The 21251-nt window shown below is 40.0% G+C and overlaps 1 protein-coding gene across 1 annotated transcript in view; it reads right to left on the bottom strand.

Moving 5' to 3' along the window:
* Window positions 1-21251, bottom strand: part of ITGA2 (integrin subunit alpha 2) — a 103375-nt gene that overhangs the window by 67091 nt on the left and 15033 nt on the right. Inside the window, exon 2 of the mRNA XM_029216677.1 lies at window positions 11116-11236. Coding sequence (XP_029072510.1) covers window positions 11116-11236 — 121 coding nt within the window. The remainder of the gene's footprint in view (window positions 1-11115; window positions 11237-21251) is intronic.

The raw sequence follows: 21251 nt of genomic DNA, 5'->3' as shown, positions 1-21251 counted from the left end.
TTCAATTATCTTGTGGGAAAATAGTGATTATATAGAGTTCCAAAACATAGCCAATCTGCCCACCTCCAGTGGAATTCAAAATACTTTGTTTAGTTAGTAAACAGTATTTACGGTGGTGTAGGTAGTTTTAAACCCACAATCCGGGGGCTGTTATAAATATCTTCCTTTGGTCTGTGATTTTCTAAACTCTCCGAGCATTCCTTCGATACTAGAGACTTTTCCAGAGATTATGGACAGAGGTGCACTTAAAAATATTGACTAGGGCAAAGCATGTTTTATTTGATTCAATAAATGTTTTTTAAGATCTTAGGGGGCTGACATGTTGCACAGCTCTAGCAGGTACCATTCCCACATGCATGGTGTGCCCTGGCCTTGTGCAGTATACAACCTGTGACGCTGTACCTGGTGGCCAGGCCAACTGTGTGCCAGACTCAATTCTAGGCACTGGGGAGATATTAGAGAGTAAGTCAGTCAAAAATTTATGGCCTCACAGAGGCTACATTCTAGTGGGAAAAGACAGACAATAAGTGTAATAAGTAAGTAAAACATATGGTGATAGTGATCAGTGCTTTGTGGGAAAAGTGAGGAGGATAAAGTTAGGAGCGTGAGGTGGAGGGTGTTATAATCTTTATTAGGAGGGCCAGGGAAGGCCTCACTGAGGTGACATTTAAGTAAAGAGTAGATGGAGGGAAAGGAGTAAAACCGTAAGAGCCAGGAATAGTCCTGGCTATGGGAACAGCAAGTGCAAAAGCCCTGTGGCTGGACCAGAATGCACAAGGGAGAAATTGTAAGAGATGAGGTCATGCTGGTAATGGGCCCAGATCTTGCAGAGCCTTGTATGAAATCGTAAGGACTCAGCTTTCCCTCTGAGTGAACTATGAGAAAGAAAGTCATTGGAGTGTTCTGAGCACAGTAGTGGTATCATCTGACATATTTTAGAAGGATTTTGAAGGCTTCTCTGTTGAGAATGATTGCATGGGGGTAAAGGCAGAACAGGTGAAGTGCTTAGAAGGCACCTGGGATAATACAGGCAAGAGGTGATGCCAGGCTCCTACGGGGCTGGCAGAAGGGAAGGTGGTGATAAGTGTCCTTATTTCAGATATATTTTGAAGGTAGCGCCAGCAGGATTTCTTGGGAGGTTGGTGTTTGAATAATAATTTAAAAAAACCCAAAGGATGACCCCAAGGTTTTCAGCTAGAACTAAAAGCAACCGAGTGGCCATCATCAGATAAGGGGGATACAGTCAGTAGAGCAAGATTTTGAGGCAAAGGAAACTCAGAAGGTCAGGAGGAGGTGTTTTCAGTTGGAGATGTCTATCAGCCATCCATGGTGGTATTTTGTTTGGCATTAGAAGCTTACTATATATAATATCCACATTAAGATGAGAAATTTCAAAGCCTACAGCTTATAAATATAAATACTATTCCTTATATTTAGTTCCAGGCCATTGACAACACAAGGAGTCCGCTGAGTTCCATATGGCTACCTGCTTGGAACATAAAAGGAGCTGGTGATGGGAAGAATTCACCTGTAAGACTTCACATCTCTAGGAAGGGAGAAGACGGGTAAGAGAGTTCATTTTCAGCTCTTGGCTGGGAAACACTGCAATTATAAATTTGATAGCTAAACTCTTTGGCATATGTTGAAAGGCAGTTTTAGTCTCCGGGCCTCATCATGCTGCCTCAGACTTCTGTGGCTGCCAGATCACTTCCTCAAACAGTGGGATGGCTACACTCTCAAGGTCTTTCAGTTCCCCAGTGCGAAGTCCACCGACTTCATTACTGCTAGAACATCTTAAGCCTACTGTTCTGTCTCACAAAAATCCTGGAAATTAGCTTTTGCACTGGAAGCAATTGAATCCATAAAAACTGATTCTGTTACGTTGACTCATCCAACATGCAGTTTTCCTGAAGTAAACTCAAAAGCCAAAATAGTCCATTTAAAGTCTTGTGATGGTATAAATTCCACATTCTTGTGCCCCGGCGGGGAGGAAAGGAATGCTTTTAAGGTCACACATTTTTATAAATCAAAGCCCATGAGATAGTACCTTTTAAATAGGTGCTTTGGCAGATGGCTATCAATGCTAAGAACTGGAAAAGCAACCATATTTGTAAACTACTTTACATTTTATAAAGCACATTTCATCCTTTATTTTATTATAAGGATCTTCTTTGATCCTTATAAATACTCTGTGAGATCAAATATTATGACTACTCCTGTTTTCATATAAAGAAACTGACTCTGTCTGATGGGCAGCAAAGTCTAGATCTGCCCTTTCACTGCAAACCTCCAATTCTTCCTGCCGTATTAAGCTGACTTAGAACTCTTCCAGGAGAGCTACTCACTGTTGTCCTGTCACCTGGGCCCTAAGCAAATTAACAAATAGGTTCCACCTGTGTCACTTAGCATTTACCGGATCCTTCTTCAGACGGAGTTGGTGGATGGAAAAGTTTCAGACAAGTAGCCACCAGGAAGGTGTGTGTGTGTGAGTCCCAGCACCATCGTGAATGAACTCATTCTAAAAACAGGCATTCAGGCATTAACACAGAGGAAAGCTTAAAATGATAAGACTAGCTGGTGAGGCACAGAGGATTTTTACAGATTACTGAAGGTCTCCAGACACTCCAGAGCAGCAGATCTATTCCACATGCAAGTCACAAAAGATGGGCATGTACGTGTGTCCCTATGTTTGTGGGCACACATACAAATTTGTGTCCAGAGCAGGGAACATTTCAAGTGCCCTTTCTACTATAGTGCAAACCATTTAAAAAAATTAGCCATAAAGATAACTTTAACTTAGTGGAAAAAAATTAACAACTATGATGTGACAAAGGTAGGTGAATCAACACTAGAGTGTTCCATGGGGGTCTTAAAGGTACTTGGTTCCCTACTTACCCTGCCCCTACTGCCAGCCAAGGGAAAGTCATTGTTGATAGGAAACACGCCACTTTGTATACCTATATTAATAGTGTTGGTTTAAATACATGACAGTAGCATAATAATTAGTTATAAAAATGTTAACAGTAAGTTTTTTAAACTTAAAACTGCAAGGATATATTACAGTCAGACTTCTAATGCCTTTGCAGAATCAAAAATATGACTAAGTTAGAAGTTGGTGAAAATAACTAAAATGTAATGGAAGAACAGAAAGGAATACATATGTCATGGGTTTAAAATAAAAGCAAACCTTGTGAATAAGCAACGTAAGTATGTTAAGTGGCACTACCAGGAAAACCTGTCAAGAGAATTTTACCTTTGGAAAGAGACATAAAGGAGGATATTGGCTAACATATAAAGGCTACATAATGAAAGACGAAGACATGATTATTTTGGAAAAGGGATCAGAACAGCATCCTTGGCCAAGAAGAAGAAGAAATGGACCAAAGCTAAAGTGACAGATGAGAAATGGCCGAGGATGAGGCAGCGGGGGGAGGTGGGGAGGAACTAGTTATTTAAAATCCTGATTTTCCTCCTGTATATTTTTACAAGGAGCTAATGAGAGTACCTCACATGTGCACAGTAGTTTAGTTTTTGAAGTGTTTTATTCTCTCACAAGGTGCTAAAAACTTCTGGTTTGGTCAGGATGGCATTTTCTTTGTGCTCTAGAGAGGTTGTATGACTCTCCCAAAGTCACCCAGCTAGTGGTGGGGAAGCTGAGGGTAAAACCCTTCTGTTCTGGCTCTTGGCTTATATGACAAATCCCTGTCTATGAGAGAATGAAAAGACAGATGGGAACTGTCATCCCAGGCAACGCTTTTCTGTAACAATTTTTCATTCAAAATGCTAAATGAAGTTTATCTTACTTTATAAAGTTTATATGAAAATTATATTTAAATATTATTTATAAATGCCAATTACATTCTGCCACTTTCTTCCTTGGTTGCTTATAAAAATATGTCCACTTGGAACACCTTACCTCTGTTTGCATTAATCTGCCCTATGCTTATTACTTCTTAGCTCTGTAAACTTAGGCAAACTAATAAAGCTTTCTAAGTCTCACTCCTCTCCTCTCATTTGTAAAATGGGTAATTATTTGACAAAGCTCTTAAAGAGTCATCATGAGTACTAGGTGTTTGGCAAAGAATTTACCAGTATTGGTATTACCAATGTACTATACGACATAATCTTTGATGTCTGTTGCAGAATTGAATGTTACTTCTTTATTATTTATCTAAAATTCTCTACAAGAGATATTTTGTACAATCTGTTATATTTGTAACACACATAATGCTTTACTACAATTTTTCTTAATTAAAAAGTAAAAATGGGGACTTCCCTCGTGGCTCAGTGGTTAAGAATCCACCTGCCAATGCAGGGGACATGGGTTCGAGCCCTGGTCCAGGAAGATCCCACATGTCGTGGAGCAACTAAGCCCGTGTGCCACAACTACTGAGCCTGCGCTCTAGAGCCCGCAAGCCACAACTACTGAGCCCGTGAGCCACAACCACTGAGCCCACTCCGCAACAAGAGAAGCCACCACAATGAGAAGCCCAGGCACCTCAACAAATAGTAGCCCCCGCTCGATGCATCTAGAGGAAGCCCATGCGCAGCAATGAAGACCCAATGCAGCCAAAATAAATTAATTAAATAAATAAATTTATAAAAAGTAAAAGCTATACTTTTTTTTTTTTGAAAGTTTTTTTTTTTTTTTTGGCTATGGCACTTGTTCATTATATTTCTCCTCTTAAAGAACAAGCATGCACTGGTCCTCACTAGAACAAGAAAATACATTTCTACAGCTGGAAATACCCTCAATTCCCAGACAGTCCTTGTCACACAAGTGATTGCAGTGTCCTAAGGCTTTTGAGTCATATAATGAGCTCAAACGGTTCTTGGGACAGGCCCTCAGATGAGACAAACAGAAAGAGTGCATATCACCACAAGATTCCAGGAAATGACTTTAAACATATCACAATCCTTTGTGTAACTGTTTGTGATAAGGATTGCATCACCTACATTCGGACATCCTGTGTATAAAGTGAGGGCTCCAAAGTGGAATGACCCTTTGTGGGTCTCACTCAGGGGAGAAGAGACCACAGCTTTCCATACAGGTAGAGTGCTCTGGTGCTCTATTTGTGAGGTAATCTTGCTTTTAAAGTCATCCAGCTCATGGGAGACCATGAGAAAGTTTCAAGAATTTGCAAAGCCGTATTACTACTGTTTTTAGAATAAAAGTCCACAGTGTAATAAAAGTATAATAAATAAAACTAGCAAAAGAGTCAAGATTATTTTGTTAAAATCTTGTAGATCCCAGTGCAAAATATGCCTATAAATTCTTAGAAAAATGGGACATATGGAACAGCTAAAGTTGTACTTTAAAAATAGTGGAGTGTGATTTAAGAAAACTCAGACTAGAGCTCTAAGCTAGTTGTCAGAAGGCAGGAAAGGGCTGAAAGATAGAGTCGGGGCTCAACAAGACAGATTGTAAAGAAAGTCCAAGCGATCAGAGGAAAACACTGCCAAGACAGCAGCTTCACAACAGGCAGTAGGGAGTAAAAAAAATAAAGGGATGTGTGTGTGAGTGTGTCCTACATATATAAAGTCTAAGGGAAGAACACTCACAGTTTATTAAAGAAATTCATAGTAAAATCACTTTCTGTGCCTGAAGTTAACTTGATTAGTATCAGAAGAAAAGTTAATGTTTAAACAGTCTTTCCCACATCTGCTACTCCCATAATGTCTGTGCAATTGTCATAAATTAGGAGTGGGGAAGGGCACGGTGCCAATTGTCAAAGCAAACAGGCAACTCTGGATTCCAAGTTTCGGATTATGTTCCTTGTGCCGCAGGATTGTGAACGCTGCTGGACCTACCCACGGCCACCCCAGCACTGGAGCGGGAAAGCCCACTCACCTGGATCGTCTCATCCCTGCCCTCTAAACAAGGCACCTTGGCAGGGCCAGCTAGTGAGAGAGGTCAGGATGGAACCCTGTCCCTTTCATGTCCCAGGCCTTGGTTTCTGTCTAATGGCTTCATTCTAAGTCAGCGTTCCCTTCTCCAGGTGACAAAGGGTCCTCACAAGCATTCATGCTCCCTTTTGCAGCAGAAGGCTCCAGACAGATCCTAGCTCAACTAGAACTCTTTCCAATGAATAACTGGGCTGTTGTTGGCTTATCAAATATGGGCTATAATTTATACCTGTCAACTAAAAAAATTATTCACACCCTAAAAGTTGAGAGTTATGTTTTATCCGGTGGGAAATTTTAGGACTTCAAGTCCTGGAGGCCGCATCTCAAGTAACCCTGAGAGAACTGCTCCCGGGAGGCGAAGGGGGAGCCAGGATATATAAGAGTTTTGCAACAAAGGGCAGGTAGTCTGAACGTGAAAAGATGACTGTTCATTAAAGAAAACCAGATATGTCAAGTTAAAGAATTTAGCTTCTTTAGAAAGCTAAATTTTCAGAAAATTTAGCTTCATTTTCAGAAAATGAGCTTTTAATAGGAAGTTAATATAGCAAGTGACACTAGAGGCACACATGTGCTGTTGACTATGGGGTTGGCACTTATGCCTCTGGAGCTATTCACGACTGCCTGCTCTGCACATCCATCTTCCTCACTGACTCGACTCCCTGTGCCTTAAAGTCAAGGTCTCTGTTTTGTACTTCCTGCACCTCACATAGCATCCAGCCTTGCGTTAGAAAATCATGTCCATGACTTGGATGTTACAAGGCCAGATCAGTGAGGGACCCAGGCTGGCATGCCAGGCCAAGTTCTGTTCTCTTTCCTTTCTGCTTCACACCTTCACAGGCTGTAGCCCTCAGGTAAGATGCTCCCTTCTCTTCTTCCTGGGGGTGGGGTATGCACATACCAGCTGGTGGTTATACGGAGGCTTGAGGGAAGGAAGGCCTCAGTAAGCCTCATACTACATCTAACCGGAAAGCTCTATACTGGAGCTAAAAGCACCAGCCCAGCCAATAGTACAGTGCTACGTTGTTGGCCACTAACCATTGTCTTGTGTTTATGTATCCTTCCAGAATGTCATGAGAAGGTCAAGGCTGGATTTAGAAATGCCTGGTGTCCCCGGTCTTGACATAACACTATCAGCACCAGAATCTCACCATAAACTGTTAACATATTTGTCTTTTAGCAACACTTTGTATGCTCAGAGGGAGTCCTGGAAAGAGAAAGGAGATATGGCTCACTTTGCCAGGACTCTGCCTGCTAGGTTCCTGTCAACTTCGTCCCTTTTGGTCTTAACTTCCAACCTGCAGTGTGGCCAGTGCTTGAGTTGCCTACAATCCTTGACAGACTTATCATCCCTAACAGCATCTGTTGCTAATGGCGCCTCTTTCTCTGTCCCAGGAAAACTGTTACTTAAAAAGAATAACCTCAAGTTTAATGCCAGGTTGTCCTCAGCCAGGCCACACTTATGAAGTGGACCATGACAGTGCATCTGAAGGTCTTGTCCAGCGCCTACGTAAGTCTGTCTGCTAGAGATCACTTTGTAGACTACCTCGGGTGAATCAGTGGGGACTAGGGCTTTCATTCAGTAATTCAACAAGTAGTTAGTGACCCCTCTACTCGATGCCAGGTGGCACTCTGGGTTCTGAGCATGTACCAGCGCACAAAGCAATGTCCCTATCCTCGGAGACAGAGCAGAAGATGCATAATGAGCACACAAACATATAAAGATAATTTCAGATAGTACTAACCGCTATTTAGGAAAAAAACCAACATAAAAGGCTAGAGAGTGACTGGGAGGTGTTGTGAAGTGCTAATTCAGACAGGCTGGCTCCGAAAGGTCTCTCTGAGCAAGAGGCATTTGAACAAAACTGAGAAATAAGAGACAAAATCTTGGGAAGACTGTCCCTTCCAGGAGAAAAGCGTGTGCACCGAAGCTCTGAAGCAGGAATGAGTTCACAATATTCTCCCACCTGTTCATCTCCACTCTTAAGACCCACCTCATGATTCACCTCCTCCAAGATGTCTTCTGTGACACACTACCCGTATGAGTGATAATTTCATTTTGCTTCCCCATCATACAGACAGGCATGCTTCAAAATGTGGATAAGTGTTTCTTTGAATTCCATTTTTTACAGCACCAGACATAAGTTCACACAGGAAAAAGGGTATGAAAGATGGAATACTGCCTGCCATGTCAGTAAACAAAGGATGCCACAGTCATCAGCATTGCAGCCACAGCTGATGCTGAGCTGGTGAGCCCTGAGGGCACAGGAAGGAAAGAATACCTGCCATCTGGCAGCCAACAGACTGCAACCACTCCCTTCCGTGAGCCCTGAGGAAACTCAGGGTTTGAAAACACAGGATACTGGCCCCAGATAGCTGAGGTGCACATCAAAGGAATGATTTCAGTGAGTTCAGATTCTTGCATCTTCCCGTACATAGAAAAGCGCTAAATTCTTTAACGTGACATATCTGGCTTTCTTTAATTAACAGTAATCTTTTTTATTAATTAATTTTTTTTACATCTTTATTGGAGTATAATTGCTTTACAATGGTGTGTTAGTTTCTGCTTTATAACAAAGTGAATCAGTTATACACATACATATGTTCCCATATCTCTTCCCTCTTGCGTCTCCCTCCCTCCCACCCTCCCTATCCCACCCCTCTAGGTGGTCACAGAGCACCGAGCTGATCTCCCTGTGCTATGCGGCTGCTTCCCACTAGCTATCTATTTTACATTTGGTAGTATATATATGTCCATGCCACTCTCTCGCTTTGTCACAGCTTACCCTTCCCCCTCCCCATATCCTCAAGTCCATTCTCTAGTAGGTCTGTGTCTTCTTTATTCCCGTCCTACCCCTAGGTTTTTCATGACATTTTTTTTTCCCCTCAGATTCCATATATATGTGTTAGCATACAGTATTTGTCTTTCTCTTTCTGACTTACTTCACTCTGTATGACAGACTCTAGGTCCATCCACCTCACTACAATTAACTCAATTTCGTTTCTTTCTATGCCTGAGTAATATTCCATTGTATATATGTGCCACATCTTCTTTATCCATTCATCCGATGATGGGCACTTAGGTTGCTTCCATCTCCTGGCTACTGTAAATAGAGCTGCAATGAACATTTTGGTACATGACTCTTTTTGAATTATGGTTTTCTCAGGGTATATGCCCAGTAGTGGGATTGCTGGGTCGTATGGTAGTTCTATTTGTAGCTTTTTAAGGAACCTCCATACTGTTCTCCATAGTGGCTGTACCAATTCACATTCCCACCAGCAGTGCAAGAGTGTTCCCTTTTCTCCACACCCTCTCCAGCATTTATTGTTTGTAGATTTTTTGATGATGGCCATTCTGACTGGTGTGAGTTGATACCTCATTGTAGTTTTGATTTGCATTTCTCTAATGATTAATGATGTTGAGCATTCTTTCATGTGTTTGTTGGCAACCTGTATATCTTCTTTGGAGAAATGTCTATTTAGATCTTCTGCCCATTTTTGGATTGGGTTGTTTGTTTTTTTGTTATTGAGCTGCATGAGCTGCTTATAAATTTTGGAGATTAATCCTTTGTCAGTTTCTTCATTTGCAAATATTTTCTCCCATTCTGAAGGTTGTCTTTTGGTCTTGTTTATGGTTTCCTTTGCTGTGCAAAAGATTTTAAGTTTCATTAGGTCCCATTTGTTTATTTTTCTTTTTATTTCCATTACTCTAGGAGGTGGGTCAAAAAGGATCTTGCTGTGATTTAAGTCATACAGTGTTCTGCCTATGTTTTCCTCTAAGAGTTTGATAGTTTCTGGCCTTACATTTAGGTCTTTAATCCATTTTGAGCTTATTTTTGTGTATGGTGTCAGGGAGTGATCTAATCTCATACTTTTACATGTACCTGTCCAGTTTTCCCAGCACCACTTATTGAAGAGGCTGTCCTTTCTCCACTGTACATTCCTGCCTCCTTTAACAAAGATAAGGTGACCGTATGTGCATGGGTTTATCTCTGGGCTTTCTATCCTGTTCCATTGATCTATCTTTCTGTTTTTGTGCCAGTACCATACTGTCTTGATTACTGTAGCTTTGTAGTATAGTCGGAAGTCAGGGAGCCTGATTCCTCCAGCTCCGTTTTTCATTCTCAAGATTGTTTTGGCTATTCGGGGCCTTTTGTGTTTCCATACAAACTGTGAAATTTTTTGTTCTAGTTCTGTGAAAAATGCCAGTGGCAGTTTGATAGGGATTGCATTGAATCTGTAGATTGCTTTGGGTAGTAGAGTCATTTTCACAATGTTGATTCTTCCAATCCAATAACATGGTATATCTCTCCATCTTTGTATCATCTTTCATTTCTTTCATCAGTGTCTTATAATTTTCTGCATACAGGTCTTTTGTCTCCTTAGGTAGGTTTATTCCTATATATTTTATTCTTTTCCTTCTTTTGACATTCAGACTACCTGCCCTTTGTTGCAAAACTCTTATATATCCTGGCTCCCCCTTCGCCTCCTGGGAGCAGTTCTCTCAGGGTTACTTGAGATGCGGCCTCCAGGACTTGAAGTCCTAAAATTTCCCACCGGATAAAACGTAACTCTCATCTTTTAGGGTGTGAATAATTTTTTTCGTTGACAGGTATAAATTATAGCCCTTATTTGATAAGCCAACAACAGCCCATTTATTCTTTGGAAAGAGTTCTAGTTGAGCTAGGATCTGTCTGGAGCCTTCTGCTGCAAAAGGGAGCATGAATGCTTGTGAGGACCCTTTGTCACCTAGAGTAGGGAACGCTTAGAATGAAGCCAGTAGACAAAGCTTTGCTCAAGGAGAAAATTTAGGGAACAAATCTACCACCTAGAAATGGTCCATCGGCGGCACTAGCCAGCTGAGCATTTACAAAGCCTAGTGGATACCAGTTTACAGAGTAAGAAAGGAAGACAAATCTATTTATGTATCTATCTATCTAACATCAAATGGTCAAAACCTGGTATTATGAATTTACTATGGAATATTTATAGAAAAGTTTCTATCTAGGTTTAAAAAAAGTACCTTTATGCCATCCCGTCAATTATTAATCTGAGAGTTACCGACTCCCAAAGAAAAATCCTTCATTTAAGGATATTTGAGGACTACCCATTAATAACATATACATGCACCAATTTGAACAAGCAATTGTAGTCAAATATTAAATTTATTTAGCGTTTTTACTGAAGTCATAAAGAAGAGACTATTCTTACCAGTTGCCTTCTGGATTTATGAACTGCTGCACTGCATAGCCAAACTGTTCACTTGAAGGACCAGAAAATATCTTTGCTTCCGTGAGACCGACATTGTACGCCACACAGCAATTTAAAATGCCTATGAAGGAAAAATAAAAACGTAGTCCATATTTACAGTTTGTGAATAAAAGTTTGTAATATAATTATCAAAGGCCACTTAAAAAAAAGTGTTTGAATAATTATTCTCTTTATCAGTGTTTACCAAGAAATAGTGGCTACTGATTTTTAAGTACTAATTTGGGGCCCTGACACCATGCTAAGTACACTACTTCCATGATTCATTATTTCATTCACCTTCATAGCAATCCTAAAATATGATTGTTTTTTCTTTTTTTTTTTTGGCCACACAGCACAGCTTGCAGGATCTCAGTTCCCCAACCAGGGATCAAACCTGTGTCCGCTGCAACAGAAGCATGGAGTCCTAAGAACTGAACAGCCAGGGAATTCCCTGATTGCTAATATTATATTTGTTTTGCAGAAATTTCTGAGGTTCCTGGAGATAAGTGTGTCTCACACGTAGAAAGTGATAAGGGAAGGGCAGGATTTGAACACGGGGCTGTCTGACTGAAGAGCTTGAACTCTTAAACAACATATTACCTCTAGGGATTAAGTAACTTCAGTTCTATTTGTCCTTCCTAATGCAAGACTCTAAACCGCCCAAGGGCAGGGTTGGAAGGTTATCTTCTGTTTCTTCTGAATCTCCCTGAAGATCTTGACACGAACTCTATATGAAATGTCTGTTGAAAGAGCATTGCTGAATACATCGAAGGAGGTAAAAAAAAAAAATCACAGCTGCTTGAAAATTGTATCATTTTTTTCAGAAAGGATCATTTCTGAGAATGAAATGTAAGGGAAAGGGGTCATATCTTTTATTCCAGCAGGAACTGCAAAAGTGGTTTTGCTTTTTGATGCTTCTTTCTGAGTGTTCGAGAAATGATATTCATTTTCAAAAAACAACAAAGGCCTTGATAGGATAAAGCCTGGATAGACCTTTTTAAAAAACCTTGTTTGTGATGGAAAGGGAAAGAGGGGAAAGAGTAAGGTTGATGAAGTCTCCCCCTCTGACACTGATAGCATTAATGCTGGTCATCCTATGTTCTAGAGAAAGAAGATTGTGTGGATATTAACATTCTCTATGGAGACGGGAACAGGCTTCAAGCTGTTTGAGATCAGTAGTTACCTTAGCAGACACTGAAGGCAGAGTGGACTTTTCAAAACTGACATCAAAGTTCCATCAATATGTGTTTTCACAAAGGAATAACCCACTTTCCGGGCCACATTGAAAGTGCACAGTATTTCATAAATCTATTGTTTCAGGCATTGAAAGGATGGAGGAAAAGGGCTGGCTCTTCCATTATGCCCGTGTACTTCTGGGGACAGATTCTGAAATGTGCTCCAAAGGAATAATGAGGTCAGTGATGAAGCTCTGGGGACTTAAAGTAGTTGACGTGCCTCTTTATCTGCCAAAATCATTCTACTGTGGATTTGTTCACTCAAGAGTGCTCAGGTCACTATTATCTTTTAGAAATAAATGTGTTGCCAGGAAGAGAAGGACAAATCATAATTTTCAAATACTCTGTAGCAAAATGTACACAGCTTCACATTTGCAAATTTTCTCCTTAATATCTATTTTTGATATGCACCACTGCTTCTTTATACTTTTCAGGAAATAAAATGCAACGAAAATAATGTAGCAAAGTAAGCAGAGAACCAGAACTGACATTCAGAATATTGGTGTTTCCAATCAACAGTTTAACTTTACCCCACAGTGCAGAACTCAATAAATCCTATTTAAATACGTTACCAATTATCTAACAAACTAGTAAAAGCTTGGGGAGGTGATATCAAACTGTCTCCTCTTTTAAAATATCTTTTGCTAGAAAGACCACATATGGTTATATATATAATGACCTCATTTTTTTCCCTATTAATTAGACCTTGGCAGATCATGGCATGACATGAAATCACGATGGAGTCCATTTTATCACGTAGCAGTTAAATTTTATTATATATACGCACAAATGTGTATATATATACTTATATGTATATACTATGTATTTACATACATATATGCATGTGTATATACATACATATATAAACTATTAGTTAAAAATGTAAATCATATTATTTCATCTCTCTGCTTAAAATACCCCAATGTCTGAGAATAAAATCCAATTTCCTTACCACAGTTTCAAAAGCCCTTCATGATCTGGCCCTTGTGTATCTGGTGACTTTCACTTTCCACCACTGTCCTCGCTCACTGTGCTCCAGCCACCCTGGCTCTCCTTCTGTCCCTTGAACACATCCAGTTCATTCTGCTTATGGCCTTTGCAGCGGCTTGACCCACTGCCTACAGCACTCTTCCCCACTCGGTATTTGTGTCCTGCCACCTATTCACCATTTAAGTCTTTGCTCAAGTCTCTGCTGTTCTCGTAGAGTCCTCCCCTCACTCCTCTACCAGCAACATCCTTCTCCATCATTACCCCAACATCGCAGCGCTTATCATATGAAGTGATCTTATGTATCTGCATTGTTCTGTGTCTCTCTGCCTACTAAAATCTAAGCGACTTGAGAGCTCAGATCTTATTTCTTTTATTCACTCCTACTTTCCCAGCAACTAGGGTAATATTTGTTGAATGAAATGAATTTTTAATGAATATGTGGTCTTTGATAATGATATGGAATATAGACAAAGTTAGGGGGAGAAAGATCACTCATAATCATATCATTCTCATGCAAGTGCAGTTAATTTCCTTCCAGTATTTTTTCCCTCTAATATTTAAACCATAATGTATATTCCAATTTGTAGCCTACTATTTCTTAATGCTTATGTTTGTCCGCCTATGTCAGAATCATCTTGATTCATTTGATCCCCACCAATCTTGTGAAACAGCAAAACCTAGCTATTATTACCAATGTACAAATATGGAAACTGCAACTCATGGAGATTAGATGTCTTTCTTGCTCAGTGTCACACAATTGGTAGCTGATATCTGAGTCTTGGTCTGGCTCATCTTCTCAAATTTATTGTCCAGAATTTCCATTCATAAATGGTCTGCTCATTTTTCTCACAAAACATGTCCTTCTCCATCACCACTCCTTTATTCCATTGATACTAAATCTCTTCTTTCCTGTACTTCAATCCTTCCCTCAAAAGCCTGCCACTTTTGATAAATCTGGACAATCTCAGTTCACTATACTTATTTTTCTCAAATATATATTTAAAACTCACTATGTCACCATTTCACACTTTGCCTATGATAGCTAATTAGCTTCTATAAATTTAATGTAAGTATTCGGTCTAATTCAATGTCTATTTCCTCTTTACAATCCCACTGGTCATAGTAATGTGTTCCTATGTCTGTTCTCATAAATTAACTGAATCATATGGAAAATAACAACCCTATTTGGTTCATTGTGTTTCCTTACCCCCCAAACATGCCCACACACTAAGAAATGAATCATTCAAAAAATATTTATCCAACTCCTTTGTGCGAGGCATTTTCCTAGGTCCTGGAGATATAGCAATGAACAAAACAGACAAGATCTCTGCTGTCTTTGAGCTTTCATTCTTGTAATTGGAATAAAATAATGAACAATTATATCATCATGGGATAAGCATTAAATTTCAGAAAGCTAAAAGAACCCTGATCCAAAAGTTGAGAAGAGGGTACATCTGAGTTTGAAGCCTTCATAGAAGAGGTGGCAATCCATGGACCTTGGAGGATGAGCTGGAATTCACTGCATACAGAGGAAGGCCAAGGTCATTCCAGGTCCAAGCAACATCCTGCTCAGTATTATGGAGAAGTGAAAGAGAAGAGTATGGGGACGGTGAGAAACCGGCCCAGCAAGTCATAGATTATTAATTTATACATTCCAGGTCTATATTAGATGCAGTGAGTTTCAAGGTGACTTCAGCCTTGTCCTGTCAGGGTCATGTCAGAGTGTAACTCTTCCCCCCTGTCCTCATGCGGGTGCCTGTGAACGCAGTAATAGTGCAGCAAAGTACTTATCCAAGGTGACCTTGCTGTATATTTGTTGATAGTAACCGAGCCCAAGTATTCAGTGAATCTCAGGAAACTTTACTGCAAAAATAAGCAATGTATGTCCTGGAGTGTTAACTAATTTCCTCTCTGTCCGCAATTAAAAGGGTGTCATGTTTCATCCTTGATTATAACCTGACTTGTTGTCATTTTTATATCCACAGGCAAACCAGATAGTTAAGCACACACTGATTAACGCAAACTTCTTTTTTCTTCCACTCATTTAAAAATTTTATAGCACCTCCTGCCCTGAGAGTTCCTGCTCATCTCTGAAACAGATTTCTGGGAAACTTTAATAATTAAGAATTAGTTTAAGTAAAAATGGAGTTCATTCTCCCACTTTATTCTGGAACCTGATTTTAAATTATAAGATAATTCAAAAGAGAAATAAATATATGTTTGGTAATGAGATATAGTTAACCCAGTTTTGCTCTCAATATGTAGTGAAGCTCAGAAAGGAACAAAATCTTCAGAAAACAAGGGCAGAAATAAACGTATTAAACAAAATATATCATTCTATATTCAACACAAGATTTTGTCAGGAAGTGTCTTGATTTCCATGATATCACTGTCAGAGCTCAATGACACATATTTGTAGTAGAAGATGGTAGGAAAGTCTAATTTGTATGGCTAATGCAAAACTTAAGCATATCTACATACGTTGAAGGGCAGGTGGGGCTGGTTTTTCACGGAAGGGGTTCATTTGCAAAAAGATCCAGAGAGTTAAAGGGGAAAAAAATTCATGTTAAGAGAAAAGAATTAAGGCCCAAAGCAAGAGGTAGAATTGGGAAGAGAGGAGTATTTTTAACTGGGACTCTCTTATTGCATTCTAGCCCATTCCTGCAGATGTCTGTTAAGTAGTAAACAAAAATACAAGAACTCTTTTAGTTATAAAATAAGTCAGGGGGGTGTAAGGTACAGCATGGTGACTATAGTTAATAATACTGTATTGTACGTTTGAATGTTGCTAAGAGAATAGATCTTAAAAGCTCTTAACACAAGAAAAAAATCTGTAATTATGTGTGGTAATAGATGTTAACTAGACTTATTGTGGCAATCATTTTGCAATATATACATGTATCAAATCATTGTGTTGAAAACAAACAACCTAATCAAAAATGGGCAGAAGACCTAAATAGACATTTCTCCAAAGAAGACATACAGATGGCCAAGAAGCACATGAAAAGCTGCTCAACATCACTAATTATTAGAGACATGCAAATTGAAACTACAATGAGGTATCACCTCACACCAATCAGAATGGCCATCACCAAAAAATCTACAAACAATAAATGCTGGAGAGGGTGTGAAGAAAGGGAACCCTCCTACACTGTTGCTGGGAATGTAAAGTGATACAACCACTATGGAGAACAGTATGGAGGTTCCTTAAAAAACTAAATATAGGGCTTCCCTGGTGGCGCAGTGGTTAAGAACCTGCCTGCCAATGTAGGGGACACGGGTTCAAGGCCTGGTCCGGGAAGATCCCACATGCCATGGAGCAACTAAGCCCATGTGCTACAACTACTGAGCCTGTGCTCTAGAGCCCACAAGCCACAACTACTGAGCCTGTGTGCCACAATTACTGAAGCCCGTGCGCCTAGAGCTCGTGCTCCACAGCGAGAGAAGCCACCGCAATGAGTAGCCCGCGCATCACAACAAAGAGTAGCCTCCCCTTGCTGCAACTAGAGAAAGCCCGCGCATAGCAACAAAGATCCAATGCAGGCATAAAAAAACAAAACCAAAAACGAAACTAAATATAAAACTACCATGTGATCCAGCAATCCCACAACCAGGCATATATCCGGAGAAAATCATAATTTGAAAAGATACACGCACCCCGATGTTCACTGCAGCACTATTTACAGTAGGAAAGACATGTAAACAATCTAAATGTCCATCAACAGAGGAATGGATAAAAAAGGTGTGGTACATATATAGAATGGAATATTACTCAGCCATGAAAAAGAACAAAATGATGCCATTTGCGGCAACATGGATGAACCTAGAGATTATCACACTAAGTAATGTCAGACAGAAAGACAGATATCACATGATATCACTTACATGTGGAATCTAATAAAAAATGATACAAATAAACTTATTTATGAAACAGAAACTCACAGATCTCGAAATCAAACATATGGTTACCAAAGGGGAAATGTGGGGGGAAAGTGATAAATTAGAAGATTGGGATTAACATATACACATTACTATATATAAAATAGATAAGTAATAAGGACCCACTGATTAGCACAGGGAACTCTATCAGTATTCTGTAATAACCTACATGGGAAAAGAATCTGAATGGAGATATATATATATATGTGTGTGTGTGTATATATATATATAAAACTGATTCACTTTGCTGTACACCAGAAACTAACATAAGTCAAATATACTCCAATAAAAATTCTAAAAGTTAACTGTGCTGTACACTTGAAGCTAATATAATATTATATCTCAATTATATCTCAATAAAAAATAAAATAAAATCCAAATTACTCACATACATGAACTCTAAGGTCTGAATGTCTATGAAAGTGCAAGCACAGGGTGTCACTGATTTAAGAATGTGGAGCAAATCTCTATCCCATGGCTGGTGGGGACTGGTCCTCAGAAGCTGCAGAGGTATTGGCAAAGGCAGGGGCAGCAGGAAGGTCCAGTTATCACCAAGACATGGGGGAACTCTCTTAGGGGACAGCAAAGGTTCCCAGAAGAACTGTGTAAGAGTCCAGGAGAAACACTCTCATCTAAATCAGGGATGGGTGAAACTCCAGGTATGATCTGTCTTGGGGCAAATTTCTCCCTATCTGGGGGTCTGTGAACCTAGAAAATAATTTCTCTGCTTCTAAAAAAGGATGGTGTGACAGGCATTGAGAGACATTTCCATTTAAAAGGGAGATTAGAAGGAATAAAGGAGTCGCTGGTACCAAGAAAGTTTAACATAGCAGGTCAAATTCCATTAGGTTTTCAGGCCTGAAAATAATCCTCTGTTGCTCAAGGCTCTGTCCTCTGGGCCTGCAACAGCTCTATTGGCCTCTTCTTCTTTGTTCCCTTCAGTTCAAGAGCAGCATTTCTGCTGCGACAACATTCCTAAAAACCTTGTAGGTCTCCTGTGTATGTCATGGGGATCTGTGCCATTTGACAAGAGAGCTCTCCACAGATCTTTCCTGGATAACTCTTTCTCTCTTCCTGGCCTCTGCTGAGACGGTTGAGAGGATCCAGGAATCACACGCCTAATCCATTCAGCAAAACGTTTTCCAACCACACTCTTGGCCTTCCCTTCAGAGCACACTTTCCTAACAATGAGTCCCCTAATGTTTGCTCTCTTTTTTTTTTTGAATCTGGATAGACTAAGAATTTCTCAAATCATTAAGTACTGTTCTTATTTTGTTTAATGCTTCCTTCCTCAATTTATCTCTTTCCTCTTGCACTTTACTACATTCAGCAAGGAAAAAAGCAGCCTGCACCCTCAACATTTTGCTTGGAAATCTCCTCAGCTAAATATCTAAGTTAATTGCTTGAAAGCTTCCCACACAACAGTAGGACACAGTTAGGCCAAACTTTCTGCCACTATATAACAGGGATCACCATTCCTTCAGTTTCCAACAACATGTTCCTCATTTCCTTCTGAGCCCTCACTGGAAGTGGCTTCGACATTCATGTTTCTGCCAACAGTTTCCTCAAGGTGATCTTCAAAGCCCCTCTATCTAAATAAGGTAATATTCACAGATTTTGAGGACTGAGATATAGAACTATCTTTGGGGGACCACCATTCAATTCAATATGATGGGTATGCCAGTAAAGTTAGATCCTGCCCGATGTTTACCTGGGCCATTTTTTCAGGGTTGTGTTTGCAGCAAGAAAGCTTGAGGGTAAGGTAAATCTCACTCTCCAGGACAAAGAATGGGTTTGCTGAATTCTTGCTGTGAAACAGCAGGTCACCAAACTCAGTTTTCCTCTCTCATAATGCAACCTACTCAACGTGTGCAGGCTTCCATTTGGATCCCTTCCCGTTGCCCTCATGATACTTTGTGGGGAAGCGCAGGGAAACTGATGTAAACATGCTCGTGCTACCTGTCATGCTGTGAGTAATAAAGTCCTTGGTCTCTGACTCAGGCACCTCATGTCATTTGTCAGCATCCATGAAACTGTAACGAGCTAATGTATTAGTTTTTACAGAGCGTAAAATCAAATATCAGACTTGTCAGGGTGGAGAACAAAAACTCCCCCGTCTGGGTATTGAGGGCTGAATGACAATGAAAATGGATAACTCCTGGGGGTTCAGAGAAATCTTGGGAGAGCACTATATTTTCCTATAAGGGTGGAATAGGGATTCAAAAGAATTATATTTCAATTTTAAGAAGCAAAGAGATTACAACTAATATCTGGGTAATGATTTCATAATTTGTTCTGCTTCGTAATTTATGACCACTTTTTTAAAATGATGTGTGCATGTATCATTTATTTGACATTTACTCTGCATGCATATTAAAGAAACATGTGCATCACTTCCGTGCAGAAATAAATGCATTACTATGTAGTTAAGCCTAAAGGGGCATTATGGATGAATTACATCTTCCCCCAATTCCCATGTTGAACCCCTAATTCCTAATGTGACTATATATGAAGATACGACCTTTAAGGAGGTAATTCGGTTAAAAGAGGTCATAAACGTGGGAACCTAATCTGATAGGACTGGTGTTCATATAAAAAGAGGAAGAGACACCAGATCTCTCTCTCTGCATGTACATACAGAGGAAAGGGCACATGAAGACACAGACAAAAGGCAGCAGTCTACAAGCCAGGAAGAGAGGCATCACCAAAAATCAACCTTAATGACCTCTTGATCTTGGACTACTATGTCCAGAGCCGTGAGAAAATAAATTTCTGTTGTTAAAGCCACCCATTCAGTAGTGTCTTGCTACGGCAGCTCCAGCAGACTAAGATGGGGGAAATTGGATAATATCAGAAATTTTCAATTTACTATGCTGCGTTTCAAAGATAAGCCTGTCAATATACAGATGTGCATATATAAATACAGGAGAGATATATACTAATTCAAGTTATATCATTTAAGGTTCACATTTTGTATGAAAAAGTACAAGTCGTTATTTTGTGACAAAGTAACTACGTCAAGTATTAGAGTATTGCACACATTGTTGGGTGATTTTGATGCCCTTTCACAACTTTTGATCTTGCAGGCAATGAACATCTTCAAAAGTCTATAGCAATTGCTTCTGAAGTCCATTTATTATGACAGTGCTTCCTAACAACTCAATATATTCTCTTTTTTCATGAGGATGTTGGAGGATGAGTTGCCATCTGGCAGACTCACTGGCTCCCAATGGCCGAGAGGATGGGGTAAAGTAGTGGAATACCAGCTCATCAATTCACTTTCTATTTTAACAGTATCTTCCTAAATTCCTTTTATGTGAAAGGAGAAACTCCTCTCTCTTCCTCTCCCTCTCAGGATAGCATTTTTGTGCATTTAGCAAGTCAGTGCCTGTTGAATAGCTTGCTCATTAACAAGATATGCCTGACACATCTCAAGGCCATGTATGGAAACAATAGACATAACTGAGGTAGTATTTCTTCTATTATATCTCTGTTCACAGGCCACTTCTCTATAAACTTTTGGTTTGGGTCTTCCCCTATCATTTTAGCCTGTACGCACCCATCTTATAACTCACCATCTGCATCTCTTATTGTGATGTACTACCTCGAAACGTTACTTACTCTTCTCTTGTGTACGTTTTGTCTCTTGCTAGCTGCATACTCATTGCCTCCCCACCCTGTCTGACCTCACCTCCTATCCTATCTTTTTAGCTCACTCACCTGGCTCTTCCTTAAACTCACTCTGACCTTAGGCCTTTTGCATTTGTTTCTTCTGCATGGAACACTCTTCCCAGAGAGTGTTCTGTTTCTACATCAAACATCAACCCATCAGAGCTGCCATTCCTCATTACCTGTGGTGGTCAGGGGGCTCCCAGGGATCCCCCTCTCCTGCTATCCATGCCTTTGTGTGATCCTCTCTCCTTGAGGGCAGGA

This window comes from Monodon monoceros, unplaced genomic scaffold (assembly GCF_005190385.1).
Source record: "Monodon monoceros isolate NGI ecotype Baffin Bay Population unplaced genomic scaffold, NGI_Narwhal_1 Super_Scaffold_12, whole genome shotgun sequence".
In the NCBI taxonomy this organism is placed as follows: domain Eukaryota; kingdom Metazoa; phylum Chordata; class Mammalia; order Artiodactyla; family Monodontidae; genus Monodon; species Monodon monoceros.
This window is presented reverse-complemented; position numbering and strand designations above follow the sequence as displayed.